General features: G+C 48.3%; 1 protein-coding gene across 1 annotated transcript in view; it reads right to left on the reverse strand.

The window, feature by feature from the left end:
- Positions 1-2,647: 2,647 nt before the first annotated feature.
- LOC138283020 (E3 ubiquitin-protein ligase TRIM39-like) overlaps positions 2,648-22,501 on the reverse strand; it is a 94,112-nt gene continuing 74,258 nt past the window's right edge. The window contains exon 4 of the mRNA XM_069221134.1: positions 2,648-4,185. Coding sequence (XP_069077235.1) covers positions 3,668-4,185 — 518 coding nt within the window. The 3' untranslated portion in view covers positions 2,648-3,667. The remainder of the gene's footprint in view (positions 4,186-22,501) is intronic.

Below are 22,501 nucleotides of genomic sequence, written 5' to 3' on the forward strand. Positions count from 1 at the left end.
GGGCACCTTGGCTAGTGCCAGGGTGCCCTCACACTAAGTAACCTTGCGCCTAACCTTTACCAGGTAAAGGTTAGACATATAGGTGACTTATAAGTTACTTAAGTGCAGTGTAAAATGGCTGTGAAATAACGTGGATGTTATTTCACTCAGGCTGCAGTGGCAGGCCTGTGTAAGAATTGTCAGAGCTCCCTCTGGGTGGCAAAAGAAATGCTGCAGCCCATAGGGATCTCCTGGAACCCCAATACCCTGGGTACCTCAGTACCATATACTAGGGAATTATAAGGGTGTTCCAGTAAGCGAATGTAAATTGGTAAAATTGGTCACTAGCCTGTTAGTGACAATTTGGAAAGAAATGAGAGAGCATAACCACTGAGGTTCTGGTTAGCAGAGCCTCAGTGAGACAGTTAGGCACCACACAGGGAACACATACTTATAGGCCACAAACTTATGAGCACTGGGGTCCTGACTAGCAGGGTCCCAGTGACACATAACAAACATACTGAAAACATAGGGTTTTCACTATGAGCACCGGGCCCTGGCTAGCAGGATCCCAGTGAGACAGTGAAAACACCCTGACATACACTCACAAACAGGCCAAAAGTGGGGGTAACAAGGCTAGAAAGAGGCTACTTTCTCACAGGCAGGACTAAAGCTTGTAATTTAACAAGCACTGGCAAAGCCAACAGCTCTAGATTTTTTCATTTGTAAGCCAGACCTACAAGTTTTGCAAAAAATACAAACTAAATTTAAATTAAGGTGACGTGTTGTAGTCCCCAACCATTTTCCCTTTTACAGTCCATCTGTCCTTCACCACACTTTAAAGTCCACCCTCCTTTACCCCTGAATATATGTTACAGTCTCCCACCCCGCCCTTGTGCGTGGATAGTGAAGACAGTGTCATACTGAGCCTAAAATGTGCACCTCTTGTCATTTCCCAAATGCCTGCGAGGCACAACTAATGGGCTCCTCTTTGCAGGACACAAAAGTATTTGAGACACTTAAGGCCACACTTGCGAGCACAACCACAGGTCAGGGTGACGCGGTGAGTCCTCAAGGAAACTCTAAAATATATTCAGTTCTCCGTTGGGAATGTGGGCAACCACTGAAGAGGAGAGAACACATACACATCACGTAACACATAACATGTAACAGAACAGAATTGAACCCCTTTTATTTGTAAACCATTTAAATTTGGGTCCTGGCCATTTCTGGGCACTGCTGTCTTTGGTTTACCCAGGATCACACATTGAGGTTAAATGGAAATGCTGCAACTGGTCTGTAGATCTAGTGATCCACATAGGAAGAGCTGTCACAGATGGCATTTCCTCACTCTCTGTGTGGTACTTCAGGGGCCTCTTAAACCCTGTTGATGTTTTGTGAAGCTTCACACATGTAGGGGTATTTAATGAACACAAGGAATCTTGGCCACTGGGATCCAATATGGAGTATTTCCAGTTGGCCTCTGTGCCCACTCAGTGCTTTTACTGTTGCGTCTCTGATAGGAGTCCTGCTAATGTTATAGTTTGACACAACTATGGCCAATAATAGGTTTTCTTTCAAATGTGCTAACTTAGCAATGACCTGGAGAGCCCTTCTCATACTCAGTGATGTCCAGTTTATCGAACATAGAGGCCTGATGTGCACATACACACAGTACTCCTCAGCAGATGCAGGGTTAAGAGTTCCCTCGTAGGGTGCAGTAATAACACTCTGGGGTCCAATGGAGATTTCTTCAGCATTTTTTGAGGCAGCTCTGGACCCGCGTCCCTGAGGCAGCCGGGTTTTAACTGACTCCAGGAACCAGAGGAATTCATGCCATGTCTTTCTATCAGCTGACATTCTGGGTCAGACTAAAGATACAACGCAGAGCACTGATAGCCTCCATTTCACCTCTGGTGCTCTTGTCGATTCCAAAAGTATTACAGGGGAACAAATTGATGTGTTACATCTTCGAGAGACTACAGAATGGATTCATACGCGCCTCTACAGACCCGTCTCTGAAGGGACCACTACTCAGACACAAAATGTGGATTAAAGTGCTTAAAATAAACAATTTTGCCAATATCTCTTTATATTCGTGAAACCCTTTATATTTCTAGCTTTAAAAAGTTAGCTTGTCTCTTAGTGACAGCAGTGAGACTACAGCTGTGTTTTTTAATGAAAGTATGCTAGTGCCATGCTGTGCCCTGGGCACTGTGTGTTACTACAGGGCACAAAGGATGGATGCCCCCTGATGGGCATTATCACGCAGCAGGTGATGGGTGTTTACAGGTATAATGATTGCATTCTGCCAGCTGAGTAGTGGATGCCTGAGGTGAAGCCCCAGTGGGGTTGTGCCAGTCCACATGTGCCGTGTGCAGGGACCAAGGTGTTTATAATGATTCCCACCCATTTGTCTGACAATAATAATTTCATCTAGCAACGAAAAGGTAGCAATGGCAAAATGAATGCACCTCCCATAAGTGTCCAGCAGTGCCTAGGTAGATTACACTTATTTCAGAGTGTCTACCAAGGGTGCTATATGGTTGTGTACCCCGCAACCCACAGGTAGAAATATGTATGATTAATACATAATACATTCAAACATTGCAACCAAAGCGCTCTCTTTGTTCAAACGTGTAGCACAGTCCATCGCATAAGTCCGTCCTGTGTTGCAAGATTTTCTTTTATTGTGAAAGTTCAATTCAATTCATATTCCCGTACAGTTCTTCATCACAGTTCTTCATGCTTGACAGCTAACACGTGTTTCATCACAAAGTGACTTTCTCACGGCTGTGGGGTATAGAAATGAACATATGCACCTGAACCAAGTGTCCATGGTGAGCACTGGCTGTTGTGTAAAGTGACTTCCCAACAAAAGGCAGTGACGTGCTGCACCAAGTGTCGTATGGAAATGTGTATAAAGATAGTGCAGCGTGTGCATCCAGTGCGTGTGTAGAAATCCTAATGTGAGATGCAGTTCATACAAAGGCAGATATAGGTAATCAGAGGTCAGGACAGAGAATACCTTAAGTGTCCATAAAAGGGAATGATTGAAAGAGAATAATCAATGAGTCCACCATGAATAGTTTTTAGTGCTATTAGTGCCTGTACTGACCCCCTCCATAGCCCCTCCCCCTGCAGCTCCTACACCAGCCTCAGCTCTGCTCCTGGGGCGGGGGGGGGGCTCCTACACCAGCCTCAGCTCTGCTCCTGGGGCGGGGGGGGGGGGGGACCCCTACACCATCCTCAGCTCTGCTCCTGGGGCGGGGGGGGGGGGGGGGCTCCTACACCATCCTCAGCTCTGCTCCTGGGGCGGGGGGGGGGGGCTCCTACACCATCCTCAGCTCTGCTCCTGGGGCGGGGGGGGGGCTCCTACACCAGCCTCAGCTCTGCTCCTGGGGCGGGGGGGGGGCTCCTACACCAGCCTCAGCTCTGCTCCTGGGGCGGGGGGGGGACCCCTACACCATCCTCAGCTCTGCTCCTGGGGCGGGGGGGGGGGGGCTCCTACACCAGCCTCAGCTCTGCTCCTGGGGCGGGGGGGGGGCTCCTACACCAGCCTCAGCTCTGCTCCGGGGGGGGGGGGGGGGGCTGCAGCTCCTACACCAGCCTCAGCTCTGCTCCTGGGGTGGGGGGGGGGCTCCTACACCATCCTCAGCTCTGCTCCTGGGGCGGGGGGGGGGGACCCCTACACCATCCTCAGCTCTGCTCCTCCCCTCCAAAAACAGAAGAAGGGGAAGAGTCTGCAACTGAAGGGGGTCTGGGGGAAAGCGTAGAGAAGCTCCATGGAGTCCGCATTGTAAAGGGACAACCGCCCCCCCTCGTAGTCCAGATACACCCCCAGGTTCAGGGGCTCGTCACGAGAGGACAGGGGGGTCAGAGGGGAGGTGAGAGCCGTGTATTCACCATAAAACCCACTCACAGCCCAGACCCCCCCCTCAGGTGACCATGTGATCCCTCTCTTCCTTTCCACAGACTCTGCTGCGACACCCACTCCCCATTCTCCCGGCTCCCCCAGCACCTCCACCTCCCAGTAATATCTGCCTGAGGTGAACCCCTCATTCCCCAGCACACAGGGATCACGAAAGGTGAATCTCTTGGGGGTGTCCACCAGGATCTGTTCTGTCCATGTCCCTCTCACACGTCTCCCTCCCTCAGACAGGCGGAGCTCAGGATGTGCTGTGTCTGGATCCAGAGTCACCATCACTGAAGAGAAGAGACTCAAAGTTAGAGATTTAAAGCTATATACATTTTATTTATACCATATATTCAGGTTCACAGGAGGCAAAACTATACAGCACCTCTCTAGAAGGAGCACTCACTGCACAATACACTGCACTACACAGCAACTACCTGGAAGGAGCTCACAATACAATACACTGCACTATACAGCACCTACCTCGAAGAAGCACACAGTACAATATACTGCACTATAGAAGGAGCACACCTCACAATACACTGCACTACACAGCACCTACCTGGGAGGAGCACACAGTGATTTACACTGCACTACACAGCATCTACCTGGAAGGAGCACACTGTACTGTGTAATACACTGCACTAAAGGCACCTACCTGGAAGGAGCCCACTGTACTGAACAATACACTGCACTACACATCACCTACCTGGAAGTAGCACTTAGTACAATAAACTGCACCTACCTTTAAAGAGCACACTCTAATACGCTGCACTACACTGCACCTGCATGGAAGGAGCACACTGCACTACACAGCACCTACCTGCAAGGAGCACACAGTACAATACCCTGCATTGCACAGCGCCTACCTGGAAGGAGCATACTGTACAGTACAATACATTACACTAACAGCACCTACCTGGAAGGAGCACACTGTACTGTATAATACACTGCACTAGCAGAACCTACCTCTAAACAGCAAACTTCCAATACACTGCACACCACAGCACCTACCTGGAAGGAGCACACTATACTGTACAATACACTGCACTACACAACACCTACCTGTAAGGAGCACACTGTAATGTACAAAACACTGCACTACACTGCACCTACCTAAAAGGAGAACACTGTACTGTACAATGCACTGCACTACACCTACCTGGAAGGAGGACACTGTATAATACACTGCACTATAGAAGGAGAACACTGTCCTCTAGAATACACTGCACTACACAGCACCTACCTGGAAGGAGCAGACTGTACTGCACAATACACTGCACTACACAGTACCTACATTGAAGGAGCACACAGTACAATACAGTGCACTACACAGAACCTACCTGTAAGGGGCGCATTGTACTCTACAATATATTGCACTACACAGCACCCACTTGGAAGGAGCACACTGAACTATACAATACACTGCACTACACAGTACCTACTGTAAGGAGCCCACTACTGTACAATACACCGCACTACACAGCATGTACCTGTAAAGAACACACTGTACAATTCACTACACTACACAGCACATACTTGGAAGGAGCCATTGAACTGTACAATACACTGTACTGCGCTACACCTACCTGGAAGGAGCACACCGTACTGCACAATGCACTGGCCTAACCGCACCTATGTGGTTAGGAGCACACTGTACAGTACAATACACTGTACTAAAAAGCACCTACCTGGTAGGAACACACTGTACTGTACAATACACGGCAATACAACACACCTACTGGGAAGGAGCACACAGTGATTTACACTGCACTACACAGCATCTACCTGGAAGGAGCACACTGTACTGTGTAATACAATGCACTACACATCACCTACCTGGAAGTAGCACATAGTACAATAAACTGCACCTACCTTTAAAAAGCACACTCTAATACGCTGCGCTGCACCTGCATGGAATGAGCAGACTGTACTGTAGAATAAAATGCACTACACAGCACCGACCTGGAAGAAGCACAATGCACTGTACAATAGACTGCACTAACATCACCTACCCGGCAGGAGCACACTGTATTGTACAGTACAATGCACAAGCAGCAGCTACTTGCAAAGAGCACCATGTACACTACATTGCACTAGACAGCACTTACCTGGAAGGAGCACACTGTACTGTACAATACACTGCACTACACAGCACATACCTGGAAGGGGCACACAGTACTGTACAATACACTGCACCTACCTGGAAGAGGCACACTGTACTGTGCAATACACTGCACTACACATCATCTACCTGGAAGGAGCACACTGTAAAATACACTGCACTACACCACACCTACCTGGAAGGAGCACAAACAACAACACACTGCACTACACAGCACCTACGTGGAAGGAGCACACTGTACTGTACAATACATTACACAACATACCACCTACCTGGAAAGAGCACACTTTACTGTACAAAACATTGCACTACACAACACCTACCTGGAGGAACCACACTAGAAAACACTGTACTACACACTGAACTTACTGCACAATACACTGCACCACAAAAGACCTACCTGGCAGGAGCACACTGTATTGTACAGTACACTGCACAAGCAGCAGCTACCTGCAAATAGCACCCTGTACAATACACTGCACTACACAGCACATACCTGGAAGGAACACATAGTAGAATACACTGCACTATACTGCATCTACCTGGAACAACCACAATGTGCAATAAACTGCACTGCACAGCACCTACTTGGAAGGAGCACATTGTACTGTACAATACACTGCACTACACAGCACCTACATGGAAGGAGCATACTGTACTGGACAATACACTGCACTACACAGCACCTACCTGGAAGAAGCACACTGACCTGTACAATACACTGCACTAACAGAGCCTACCTGCACTACACAGCACCTACCTGGAAGGAGCACACTGTACAATACACTGCACTACACCGCACATATCTGGAAGTAGAACACAGTACACTATACTGCACGACACAGCATGTGCCTGCAAGGAGCAGACTATACAATACACTGCACTACACATAACTTACCTGGAAGGAGCACAGTGTACTGTACAATACACTGCACTACACAGCAGCTACCTAGAACGGGCACACTGTACTGTACAATACACTACACTACAGAGCACCTACCTGGAAAACCCACACTGTAGAATAAACTGCACTACACAGCACCTACCTGGAAAACCCACACTGTAGAATAAACTGCACTACACAGCACCTACCTGGAAGGAGCACACTGTATTTTACAATACACTGCACTAACCAGCACCAACCTGGAAGGAGCACACTGTACTGTACAATACACTCCACTAACAGCACCTACCTGGAAGGAGCACACTGTACTGTACAATACACCGCACTAGCAGCACCTATCCTGTAAAGAGCACTCTGTAGAATACACTGCAGTACACAGCACATACCTGGAAGGAGCACACTGTACTGTACTATACACTGTACTACACCGCACCTACCTGGAAGGAGCACATTGTACTGTACAATACACTGCACTACATCACACCTTCCCTGAACGGAGTACACTGTACTGTACAATGCACTTCACTACACAGCACCTACCTGGAAGGAGCACACTGTACTGTATACTACACTGGCCTAACAGCACCTACCAGATTAGGAGCACACTGTACCGTACAATACACTGCACTACACAGCACCTACCTGGAAGGAGCACGCTGTACTGAACAATACACTCCACTACACAGCACCTACTGGGAAGGAGCAGTGATTTACACTGCACTACACAGCGTCTACCTGAAAGGAGGAGACAATACAATACACTGCACTACACAGCACCTACCTGGAAGGAGCACACTGTACTGTAGAAAACACTGGACTACACAGCACCTACCTGGAAGGAGCACACTGTACTTACTGCAAAATACACTGCACACCACAGCACCTATCTGGAAGGAGCACACTGTACTGTACAATACATTGCACTACACAGCACCTACCTAAAAGGAGCACACTGTACTGTACAATCCACTGCACTACACCTACCTGGAAGGAGGACACTGTATAATACACTGCACTATAGAAGGAGAACACTGTCCTCTAGAATACACTGCACTACACAGCACCTACCTGGAAGGAGCAGACTGTACTGCACAATACACTGCACTACACAGTACCTACCTTGAAGGAGCACACAGTACAATACAGTGCACTATACAGAACCTACCTGTAAGGGGTGCATTGTACTGTACAATATATTGCACTATATAGCACCTATCTGGATGGAGCACACTGTACTGTACAATATACTGCACTACACAGCACCTACTTGGAAGGAGCACAGTGTACTATACAATACACTGCACTACACAGTACCTACTGTATGGAGCCCACTACTGTACAATGCACCGCACTACACAGCATGTACCTGTAAAGAGCACACTGTACAATTCACTGCACTACACAGCACATACTTGGAAGGAGCCATTGAACTGTACAATGCACTGTACTACACTACACCTACCTGGAAGGAGCACATTGTACTGCACAATACACTGGCCTAACCGCACCTATGTGGTTAGGAGCACACTGTACAGTACAATACACTGTACTAAAAAGAACCTACCTGGAAGGAACACACTGTACTGTACAATACACGGCAATACAACACACCTACTGGGAAGGAGCACACAGTGATTTACACTGCACTTCACAGCATCTACCTGGAAGGAGCACACTGTACTGTGTAATGCACTGCAGTAACAGCACCTACCTGGAAGGAGCACACTGTACTGAACAATACACTGCACTATACAGCACCTACCTGGAAGGAGCACATAGTACAATAAACTGCACCTACCTTTAAAGAGCACACTGCAATACTCTGCACTACACTGCACCTGCATGGAAGGAGCAGACTGTACTACACAGCACCTACCTGGAAGGAGCAGACTGTACTGTAGAACAAAATGCACTACACAGCACGGACCTGGAAGAAGCACACTGCACTGTACAATAGACTGCACTAACATCACCTACCTGGCAGGAGCACACTGTATTGTTCAGTACAATGCACAAGCAGCAGCTACTTACAAAGAGCACCATGTACACTACATTGCACTAGACAGCACTTACCTGGAAGGAGCACACTGTACTGTACAATACACTGCACTACACAGCACATACCTGGAAGGGGCACACAGTACTGTACAATACACTCGACCTACCTGGAAGAAGCACACTATACTGTGCAATACACTGCACTACACATCATCTACCTGGAAGGAGCACACTGTAAAATACACTGCACTACACCACGCCTACCTGGAAGGAGCACACACTACAACACACTGCACTACACAGCACCTACGTGGAAGGAGCACACTGTACTGTACAATACATTACACAACATACCACCTACCTGGAAAGAGCACACTTTACTGTACAAAACATTGCACTACACAACACCTACCTGGAAGAACCACACTAGAAAACACTGTACTACACACTGAACTTACTGCACAATACACTGCACCAGACAAGACCTACCTGGCAGGAGCACACTGTATTGTACAGTACACTGCAAAAGCAGCAGCTACCTGCAAATAGCACCCTGTACAATACACTGCACTACACAGCACATACCTGGAAGGAACACATAGTAGAATACACTGCACTATACTGCATCTACCTGGAACAACCACAATGTGCAATAAATTGCACTCCACAGCACCTACCTGGAAGGAGCACACTGTACTGTACAATACACTGCACTAACAGAACCTACCTGCACTACACAGCACCTACCTGGGAGTCGCACACTGTACAATACACTGCACTACACCGCACATACCTGGAAGTAGAACACAGTACAATATACTGCACTACACAGCATGTACCTGCAAGGAGCAGACTATACAATTCACTGCACTACACAGAACTTACCTGGAAGGAGCACAGTGTACTGTACAATACAATGCACTACACCGCAGCTACCTAGAACAAGCACACTGTACTGTACTGTACAATACACTGCACTACAGAGCACCTACCTGGAAAACATGCACTGTAGAATAAACTGCACTGCACAGCACCTACCTGGAAAACCCACACTGTAGAATAAACTGCACTACACAGCACCTACCTGGAAGGAGCACACTGTATTTTACAATACACTGCACTAACCAGCACCTACCTGGAAGGAGCACACTGTACTGTACAATACACTCCACTAACAGCACCTACCTGGAAGGAGCACACTGTACTGTACAATACACTGCACTAACAGAACCTACCTGCACTACACAGCACCTACCAAGAAGGAGCACACTGTACTGTACAATACACTGCACTACACAGCAGCTACCTAGAACAAGCACACTGTACTGTACAATACACTGCACTACATAGCACCTACCTGGAAAACCCACACTGTAGAATAAACTGCACTACACAGCACCTACCTGGAAGGAGCACACTGTACTTTACAATACACTGCACTAACCAGCACCTACCTGGAAGGAGCACACTGTACAATACACTCCACCAACAGAACATACCTGCACTACACAGCAGCTACCTAGAACAAGCACACTGTACTGTACAATACACTGCACTACACAGCACCTACCTGGAAACCCGCACTGTAGAATAAACTGCACTACACAGCACCTACCTGGAAGGAACACACTGTACTTTACAATACACTGCACTAACCAGCACCTACCTGGAAGGAGCGGACTGTACTGTACAATACACTGCACTAACAGAACCTACCTGCACTACACAGCACCTACCAAGAAGGAGCACACTGTATTGTTCTATACACTGCACTACACAGCACCTACCTGGAAGTAGCACACTGTACAATACACTGCACTACACCACACATACCTGGAAGGAGAACACAGTACAATACACTGCACTACACAGCATGTACCTGGAAGGAGCAGACTATACAATACACTGCACTACACAGAACTTACCTGGAAGCAGCACAGTGTACTGTACAATACACTGCACTACACAGCAGCTACCTAGAAGGAGCACACTGTACTGTACAATACACTGCACTACACAGCACCTACCTGGAAGGGGCACACTGTACTATACAATACACAGCACCTACCTGGAAGGAGCACACTGTACAGTGCAATGCACTGCACTCCACCACACCTACATGGAAGGAGCACACAGTACGACACACTGCACTACACAGCATCTACCTGGAAGGAGCACACTTTACTATACACTGCACTACACTACACCTACCTGGAAGGAGCAAACTGTACTGTACAATACACTACACAACAAACCATCTACCTGGAAGAAGCACACTTTACTGTACAAAACACTGCACTACACAACACCTACCTGGAAGGGCTACACTAGAAAACACTGTACTACACATCACCTACCTGGAAGGGGCACACTGTACTTACTGCACAATACACTGCACTACACAAGACCTACCTGGCAGGAGCACACTGTATTGTACAGTACACTGCACAAGCAGCAGCTACCTGCAAAGAGCCCCCTTTATATCACAACACTTACCTGGATGGAGCACACTGTACTATACAAAACACTGCACTATACAGCACCTACCTGGAAGGACCATACTAGAAAACACTGTACTACATATCACCTACCTGGAAGGAGCACACTGTACTGCACAATACAATGCACTACACAGCACCTACATGGAAGGAGCACACTGTACTGTGCAATACACTGCACCACACAGCACAGTTGGAAGCAGAATACTGTACAATACACTGCACTACACCGCACATACCTGGAAGGAGAACACAGTACAATATACTGCACTACACAGCATGTACCTGGAAGGAGCAGACTATACAATACACTGCACCAAACTTACCTGGAAGGAGCACAGAGTACTGTACAATACACTGCACTACACAGCAGCTACCTAGAACGAGCACACTGTACTGTACAATACACTGCACTACAAAGCACCTACCTGGAAAACCCACACTGTAGAATAAACTGCACTACATAGCACCTACCTGGAAGGAGCACACTGTACTGTACAATACACTGCACTAACCAGAACCTACCTGGAATGAACACACTGTAATGTACAATACACTGCACTACACAACACCTACCTGGAAGGAACACACTGTACTGTACAATAAACCACACTAGCAGCACCTATCCTATAAAGAGCACTCTGTAAAATACACTGCACTACACAGCACATACCTGGAATGAGCACACACTACTGTACTATACACTGTACTACACTGCAGCTACCTGGAAGGAGACCATTGTACTGTACAATACACTGCACTACATAACACCTTCCCTGAATGGAGCACACTGTACTATACAATGCACTGCACTACACAGCTCCTACCCGGAAGGAGCACACTGGACTGTATAATACATAGGCCCAACAGCAGCTACCAGGTTAGGAGCACACTGTCCTGTACAATACAGTGCACCTACCTGGAAGGAGCACAGTGTACTGTACAATACACTGCACTACACAGCACCTACTGGGAAGGAGCACACAGTGACTTACACTGCACTACACAGCATCTACCTAAAAGGAGCAGACTATACATACACTGCACTACACCGCACATATCTGGAAGGAGAACACAGTACAATATACTGCACTACACAGCATGTACCTGGAAGGAGCAGACTATACAATACACTGCACCAAACTTACCTGGAAGGAGCACAGTGTACTGTACAATACACTGCACTACACAGCAGCTACCTAGAACTAACACACTGTACAATACACTGCACTACAAAGCACCTACCTGGAAAACCCACACTGTAGAATAAACTGCACTACATAGCACCTACCTGGAAGGAGCACACTGTACTGTACAATACACTGCACTAACCAGAACCTACCTGGAATGAACACACTGTAATGCACAATACACTGCACTACACAACACCTACCTGGAAGGAACACACTGTACTGTATAATACACCACACTAGCAGCACCTATCCTGTAAAGAGCACTCTGTAAAATACACTGCACTACACAGCACATACCTGGAAGGAGCACACACTACTGTACTATACACTGTACTACACTGCAGCTACCTGGAAGGAGACCATTGTACTGTACAATACACTGCACTACATCACACCTTCCCTGAATGGAGCACACTGTACTATACAATGCACTGCACTACACAGCACCTACCTGGAAGGAGCACACTGGACTGTATAATACACAGGCCCAACAGCAGCTACCAGGTTAGGAGCACACTGTCCTGTACAATACAGTGCACCTACCTGGAAGGAGCAAAGTGTACTGTACAATACACTGCACTACACAGCACCTACTGGGAAGGAGCACACAGTGACTTACACTGCACTACACAGCATCTACCTGAAAGGAGCAGACAATACAGTACACTGCACTACACAGCACCTACCTGGAAGGAGCACACTGTACATACTGCACAATACACTGCACTACACAGCACCTACTTGGCGGGAGCAAACTGTATTGTACAGTACACTGCACAAGCAGCAGCTACCTGCAAAGAGCACCCTGCACATAGCATTGCACTACATAGCACTTACCTGGAAGGAGCTCACTGTACTGTGCAATACACTGCACTACACAGCACCTACCTTGAAGGGGCACACTGTACTGTGCAATACACTGCAATACACAGCACCTACCTGGAAGGTGCACACTGTACTGTGCAATACACTACACTACACAGCACCTAACTGGAAGGAGTACACTGTACAATACACTGCCCTGCACCGCACCTACCTGGAAGGAGCACACAGTACAACACATTGTACTCCATAGCATCTAGCCGGAAGGAGCAGACTACAATACACTGCACTTTACAGCACCTACGTGGAAGGAGCAAACTATACTGTACAATACACTGCACTGCATCACACCTTCCCTGAATGGAGCACACTGTACTATACAATGCACTACACAGCACCTACCTGGAAGGAGCACACTGGCCTGTATAATACACAGGCCCAACAGCAGCTACCAGGTTAGGAGCACACTGTTCTGTACAATACAGTGCACCTACCTGGAAGGAGCACAGTGTACTGTACAATACACTGCACTACACAGCACCTACCTGGCGGGAGCACACTGTATTGTACAGTACACTGCACAAGCAGCAGCTACTTGCAAAGAGCACCCTGCACATAGCATTGCACTACACAGCACTTACCTGGAAGGAGGTCACTGTACTGTGCAATACACTGCACTACACAGCACCTACCTGGAAGGGGCACACTGTACGGTGCAATACACTGCAATACTCAGCACCTACCTGGAAGGAGCACACTGTACTGAGCAGACTATACAATACAATGCACTTTACAGCACCTACGTGGAAGGAGCAAACTATACTGTACAATACATTACACAACACCACCTACCTCGAAGGAGCACACTGTACTGTACAAAACACTGCACTATACAGCACCTACCTGGAAGGACCATACTAGAAAACACTGCACTACATATCACCTACCTGAAAGGAACACACTGTACTGCACAATACAATGCACTACAAAGCACCTACCTGGAAGGAACACATAGTAAAATAAACTGTCCCCATCTACTTGGAAGGACCACAATGTGCAATAAACTACACTCCACAGCACCTACCTGGAAGGAGCACAGTGTAATGTACAATACACTGCACTACACAGCACCTACTGGGAAGGAGCACACAGTGACTTACACTGCACTACACAGCATCTACCTGAAAGAAGCAGACTATACAATACACTGCACAACACATCACCTACCGAGAAGGAGCACACTGTACTTACTGCACAATATACTGCACTACACAGCACCTACCTGGTGGGAGCCCACTGTATTGCACAGTACACTGCACAAGCAGCAGCTACCTGCAAAGAGCACCCTGTACACTGCATTGCACTACACAGCACTTACCTGGAAGGAGCGTACTGTACTGCGCAATACACTGCACTACACAGCACCTACCTGGAAGGGGCACACTGTACTGTGCAATACACTGCAATACACAGCACCTACCTGGAAGGAGCACACTGTACTGTGCAATACACTACACTACACAGCACCTAACTGGAAGGATCACACTGTACAATAGTCTGCACTGCACCGCACCTACCTGGAAGGAGCACACACTACAACACACTGTACTACACTGCATCTACCTGGAAGGAGTAGACTATACAATACACTGCACTTTACAGCACCTACGTGGAAGGAGCAAACTGTACTGTACAATACACTACACAACACCACCTACCTCGAAGGAGCACACTGTACTGTACAAAACACTGCACTATACAGCACCTACCTGGAAGGACCATACTAGAAAACACTAGTATTTTCACTGCACCTGGAAGGAGCACACTGAACTGCACAAAACAATACACTACTGTAGGAAAGTACCATCTTGCCTGGCATGTTACCCCCATTTTTCACTGTATATATGTTGTTTTAGTTGTATGTGTCACTGGGACCCTGCCAGCCAGGGCCCCAGTGCTCATAAGTGTGCCTGACTGTGTTACCTGTGTTATGACTAACTGTCTCACTGAGGCTCTGCTATACAGAACCTCAGTGGTTATGCTCTCTCATTACTTTCCAAATTGTCACTAACAGGCTAGTGACCAATTTTACCAATTCACATTGGCATACTGGAACACCCTTATAATTCCCTAGTATATGGTACTGAGGTACCCAGGGTATAGGGTTCCAGGAGATCCCTATGGGCTGCAGCATTTCTTTTGCCACCCATAGGGAGCTCTGACAATTCTTACACAGGCCTGCCACTGCAGCCTGAGTGAAATAATGCACACATTCTTTCACAGCCATTTTCACTGCACTTAAGTAACTTATAAGTCACCTATATGTCTACCCTTTACTTAGTAAAGGTTGGGTGCTAAGTTACTTAGTGTGTGGGCACCCTGGCACTAGCCAGAGTGCTCCCACATCGTTCAGGGCAAATTCCCCGGACTTTGTGAGTGCGGGGACACCATTACACGCGTGCACTACACATTGGTCACTACCTATGTGTAGCTTCCAAATGGTAACTTCAAATATGGCCATGTACCATGTCTAAGTTCATGGAATTGCCCCCTCTATGCCATCCTGGCATTGTTGGCACAATCCCATGATCCCACGGGTCTGTAGCTCAGACCTGGGTACTGCCAAACTGCCTTTTCAGGGGTTTCACTGCAGCTGCTGCTGCTGCCAACCCCTCAGACAGGTTTCTGCCCTCCTGGGGTCCAGCCAGGCTTGGCCCAGGAAGGCAGAACAAAGGACTTCCTCAGAGAGAGGGTATTACACCCTCTCCCTTTGGAAAAAGGTGTGAAGGCAGGGGAGGAGTAGCCTCACCTAGCCTCTGGAAATGCTTTCATGGGCACAGATGGTGCCCATTTCTGCATAAGCCAGTCTACACCGGTTCAGGGACCCCTCAGCCCTGCTCTGGCGCGAAACTGGACAAAGGAAAGGGGAGTGACTACTCCCCTGACCTGCACCTCCCAGGGGAGGTGCCCAGAGCTCCTCCAGTGTGCTCCAGACCTCTGCCATCTTGGAAACAGAGGTGCTGCTGGCACACTGGAATGCTCTGAGTGGCCAGGGCCAGCAGGTGACGTCAGAGACTCCTTCTGATAGGCTCCTTCAGGTGTTGCTAGCCTATCCTCTCTCCTAAGTAGCCAAACCCTCTTTTCTGGCTGTAGGAGGCTGGACTGGCTTGTAGTGAGTACCAAGGGGTACTTGCACCTTGCACCAGGCCCAGTTATCCCTTATTAGTGTATAGGGTGTCTAGCAGCTTAGGCTGATAGATAATGGTAGCTTAGCAGAGCAGCTTAGGCTGAACTAGGAGACGTGTGAAGCTACTACAGTACCACTTAGTGTCATATGCACAATATCATAAGAAAACACAATACACAGTTATACTAAAAATAAAGGTACTTTATTTTTATGACAATATGCCAAAGTATCTTAGTGTGTACCCTCAGTGAGAGGATAGGAAATATACACAAGATATATATACACAATAGCAAAAATATGCAGTATAGTCTTAGAAAACAGTGCAAACAATGTATAGTTACAATAGGATGCAATGGGGAAACATAGGGATAGGGGCAACACAAACCATATACTCCAGAAGTGGAATGCGAACCACGAATGGACCCCAAACCTATGTGACCTTGTAGAGGGTCGCTGGGACTATTAGAAAATAGTGAGAGTTAGCAAAATAACCCTCCCCAAGACCCTGAAAAGTGAGTGCAAAGTGCACTAAAGTTCCCCTAAGGACAAAATAGTCGTGTTAGAGGGAAAATGCAAGGAAAACACAAATCAGCAATGCAACAACGATGGATTCCTCACTGAGGGTACCTGTGGAACAAGGGGACCAAGTCCAAAAGTCACAAGCAACTCGGAGATGGGCAGATGCCCAAGAAATGCCAGCGGTTGGTGCAAAGAAGCTCTTACTAGGCTGAAGAACTGTGAATACTGCAGGAACGACAAGGGCTAGAGACTTCCCCTTTGGAGGATGGATCCCCCACGCCTTGGAGAGTCGTGCAGAAGTGTTTTCCCGCCGGATGGACGCCAACAAGCCTTGCTACACGCAAATCGTGCGTTTGGCGTTTTTGGACGCTGCTGGGGCCCAGGAGGTCGCAAATTGGACCTGCAGAGAGAGGGGACGTCGAGCAAGACAAAGAGCCCTCACTGAAGCAGGTAGCACCCGGAGAAGTGCCAGAAACAGGCACTACGAGGATGCGTGAAACGGTGCTCGCCGAAGTTGCACAAAGGAGTCCCACGTCGCCGGAGACCAACTTAGAAAGTCGTGCAATGCAGGTTAGAGTGCCGTGGACCCAGGCTTGGCTGTGCACGAAGGATTTCCGCCGGAAGTGCACAGGGGCCGGAGTAGCTTGCAAAGTCGGGGTTCCCAGCAATGCAGCCCAGCGAGGTGAGGCAAGGACTTACCTCCACCAAACTTGGGCTGAAGAGTCACTGGACTGTGGGGGTCACTTGGACGGTGTCGCTGGATTCGAGGGACCTCGCTCGTCGTGCTGAGAGGAGACCCAAGGGACCGGTAATGCAGCTTTTTGGTGCCTGCGGTTGCAGGGGGAAGATTCCGTCGACCCACGGGAGATTTCTTCGGAGCTTCTGGTGCAGAGAGGAGGCAGACTACCCCCACAGCATGCACAAGCAGGAAAACAGTCGAGAAGGCGGCAGGATCAGCGTTACAGAGTTGCAGTAGTCGTCTTTGCTACTATGTTGCAGGTTTGCAGGCTTCCAGCGCGGTCAGCGGTCGATTCCTTATCAGAAGGTGAAGAGAGAGATGCAGAGGAACTCGGCTGAGCTCATGCATTCGTTATCTAAAGTTTCCCCAGAGACAGAGACCCTAAATAGCCAGAAAAGAGGGTTTGGCTACCTAGGAGAGAGGAAAGGCTACTAACACCTGAAGGAGCCTATCACAAGGAGTCTCTGACGTCACCTGGTGGCACTGGCCACTCAGAGCAGTCCAGTGTGCCAGCAGCACCTCTGTTTCCAAGATGGCAGAGGTCTGGAGCACACTGGAGGAGCTCTGGACACCTCCCAGGGGAGGTGCAGGTCAGGGGAGTGGTCACTCCCCTTTCCTTTGTCCAGTTTCGCGCCAGAGAAGGGGCTAAGGGGTCCCTGAACCGGTGTAGACTGGCTTATGCAGAATTGGGCACATCTGTGCCCAACAAAGCATTTCCAGAGGCTGGGGGAGGCTACTCCTCCCCTGCCTTCACACCATTTTCCAAAGGGAGAGGGTGTCACACCCTCTCTCAGAGGAAGTTCTTTGTTCTGCCATCCTGGGCCAGGCCTAGCTGGACCCCAGGAGGGCAGCTGCCTGTCTGAGGGGTTGGCAGCAGCAGCAGCTGCAGAGAAACCCCAGGAAGGGCAGTCTGGCAGTACCAGGGTCTGTGCTACAGACCACTGGGATCATGGAATTGTACCAACAATGCCAGGATGGCATAGAGGGGGCAATTCCATGATCATAGACATGTTACATGGCCATATTCGGAGTTACCATGGTGAAGCTACATATAGGTAGTGACCTATATGTAGTGCACGCGTGTAATGGTGTCCCCGCACTCACAAAGTTCACTGAATTGGCTCTGAACAATGTGGGGGCACCTTGGCTAGTGCCAGGGTGCCCTCACACTAAGTAACTTTGCACCTAACCTTTACCAGGTAAAGGTTAGACATATAGGTGACTTATAAGTTACTTAAGTGCAGTGTAAAATGGCTGTGAAATAACGTGGACGTTATTTCACTCAGGCTGCAGTGGCAGGCCTGTGTAAGATTTGTCAGAGCTCCCTATGGGTGGCAAAAGAAATGCTGCAGCCCATAGGGATCTCCTGGAACCCCAATACCCTGGGTACCTCAGTACCATATACTAGGGAATTATAAGGGTGTTCCAGTAAGCCAATGTAAATTGGTAAAAATGGTCACTAGCCTGTTAGTGACAATTTTGAAAGAAATGAGAGAGCATAACCACTGAGGTTCTGATTAGCAGAGCCTCAGTGAGACAGTTACTCACTACACAGGTAACACATTCAGGCACACTTATGAGCACTGGGGCCCTGGGTTACCAGGGTCCCAGTGACACATACAACTAAAACAACATATATACAGTGAAAAATGGGGGTAACATGCCAGGCAAGATGGTACTTTCCTACACTGGCTATTTAGGGTCTCTGCTTTGGGGAATTCCTTAGATAACGAATGCAAGAGCTCATCAGAGTTCCTCTGCATCTCACTCTTCACCTTCTGCTAAGGAATCGACTGCTGCCCGCGCTGGAAGCCTGCAAAACTGCAACAAAGTAGCAAAGACGACTACTGCAACTCTGTAACGCTGATCCTGCCGCCTTCTCGACTGTTTTCCTGGTGGTGCATGCTGTGGGGGTAGTCTGCCTCCTCTCTGCACTAGAAGCTCCGAAGAAATCTCCCGTGGGTCGACGGAATCTTCCCCCTGCAACCGCAGGCACCAAAGAACTGCATTACCGGTACTCTGGGTCTCCTCTCAGCACGACGAGCGAGGTCCCTTGATTCCAGCAACTCTGTCCAAGTGACTCCCACAGTCCAGTGACTCTTCAGTCCAAGTTTTGTGAAGGTAAGTCCTTGCCTCCCCACGCCAGACTGCATTGCTGGGAACCGCATCTTTTGCAGCTACTCCGGCCTCTGTGCACTTCCAGCGGAAATCCTTTGGGCACAGCCAAGCCTGGGTCCACGGCACTCTAACCTGCATTGCACGACTTTCTAAGTTGTCCTCCGGCGGCGTGGGACTCCTTTGTGCAACTTCGGGTGAGCACCGTTTCACTCCTCTTCGTAGTGCCTGTTCCGGCACTAAGCTGCTCTGCTAAGCTACCATTATCTATCAGCCTAAGCTGCTAGACACTCTATACACTAATAAGGGATACCTGGGCCTGGTGCAAGGTGTAAGTACCCCTTGGTACTCACTACAAGCCAGTCCAGCCTCCTACAACTACATAGCACCTACCTGGAAGGAGCGCATAGTAGAATAAACTGCACTATACTGCATCTACCTGGAAGGACCACAACGTCCAATAAACTGTATTCCACAGCACCTTCCTGGAAGGAGCACAGTGTACTGTACAATACACTACACTACACAGCACCTACCTGGAAAGAGCATACTAAACTGGACAATACACTGCACTACACAGCACCTACCTGGAAGCAGCATACTGTACTGTACAATACACTGCACTAACATAACCTACCTGCACTACACAGCACCTACGAGGAAGGAGAACACTGTACAATACACTGCACTACACAGCACCTTCCTGGAAGGAGCACAGTGTACTGTACAGTACACTGCACTACACAGCAGCTACCAAGAACGAGCACACTGTACTGTACAATACACTGCACTACACAGCACCTATCTGGAAGGAGCACACTGTACTGTACAATACACTGCACTAACCAGCACCTACCTGGAAGGAACGCATAGTACAATAAACTGCACTATACTGCACAAACCTGTAAAGAACACACAGGACAATACACTTCACTACACAGCACCTAACTGGAAGGAGCACACTCTACTGTACAATAGATTGTACTACACAGCACCTATCTGGAAGAAACACAGTGTACTGCACAATGCACTACACTGCACCGCACCTACCTGGAAGAAGAACATTGTACTGTACAATGCCCTGCACTACACGGCAGAAATCTGGAAGGAGCACACTGCACAATACACTGCACTATAGAAGGAGTACACTGTACTGTAGAATGCACTGTCCCACACAGCATCTACCTGGAAGGAGCAGACAGTACTGTACAATACACTGCACTACACAGAACGTACCTGGAAGGAGCACAGTGTACTGTACAATACACTGCACTACACAGCAGCTACCTAAAACGCGCACACTGTACTGTACAATACACTGCACTAACCAGCACCTAGCTGAAAAACCCACACTGTAGAATAAACTGCACTACACAGCACATACCTGGAAGAAGAACACTGTACTTTACAATACACTGCACTAACCAGCACCTACCTGGAAGGAGCACACTGTACTGTACAATACACTCCACTAACAGAACCTACATGGAAGGAGCACACTGTACTGTAAAATACCCTGCACTAGCAGCACCTATCCTGTAAAGAGCACTCTGTAGAATACACTGTAGTACACAGCACATACCTGGAAGGAGCACACTGTAGTGTAGTATACACTGTACTACACCGCATCTACCGGGAAGGAGCCCTACTGTACAATACACTGCACTACATCACACCTTTCCTGAATGGAGCACACTGTACTGTACAATGCACTTCGCTACACAGCACCTACCTGGAAGGAGCACACTGTACTGTATAATACACAGGCCTAACAGCACCTACCAGGTTAGAGGCACACTGTACTGTACAATACAGTGCACCTACCTGGAAGGAGCACGCTGTACTGAACAATACGCTGCACTACACAGCACCTACTGGGAAGGAGCACACAGTGATTTACACTGCACTACACAGCATCTACCTGAATGGAGCAGACTATACAATACACTGCACAACACAGCACCTATCGGGAAGGAGCACACTGTACTGTAGAAAACACTGCACTACACAGCACCTACTTGGAAGGAGCACACTGTACTTACTGCACAATACACTGCACTACACAGCACCTACCTGGCGGGAGCACACTGTATTGCACAGTACACTGCACAAGCAGCAGCTACCTGCAAAGAGCACCCTGTACACTGCATTGCACTACACAGCACTTACCTGGAAGGAGCGTACTGTACTGTGCAATACACTGCACTACATAGCACCTACCTGGAAGGGGCACACTGTATTTTGCAATACACTGCAATACACAGCACCTACCTGGAAGGAGCACACTGTACTGTGCAATACACTACACAGCACCTAACTGGAAGGATCACACTGTACAATAGTCTGCACTGCACCGCACCTACCAGGAAGGAGCACACAGTACAACACACTGTACTACATAGCATCTACCTGGAAGGAGTAGACTATACAATACACTGCACTTTACAGCACCTACGTGGAAGGAGCAAACTGTACTGTACAATACACTACACAACACCACCTACCT

Source organism: Pleurodeles waltl, chromosome 2_2 (assembly GCF_031143425.1).
Source record: "Pleurodeles waltl isolate 20211129_DDA chromosome 2_2, aPleWal1.hap1.20221129, whole genome shotgun sequence".
NCBI classification, from domain to species: Eukaryota; Metazoa; Chordata; class Amphibia; order Caudata; family Salamandridae; genus Pleurodeles; species Pleurodeles waltl.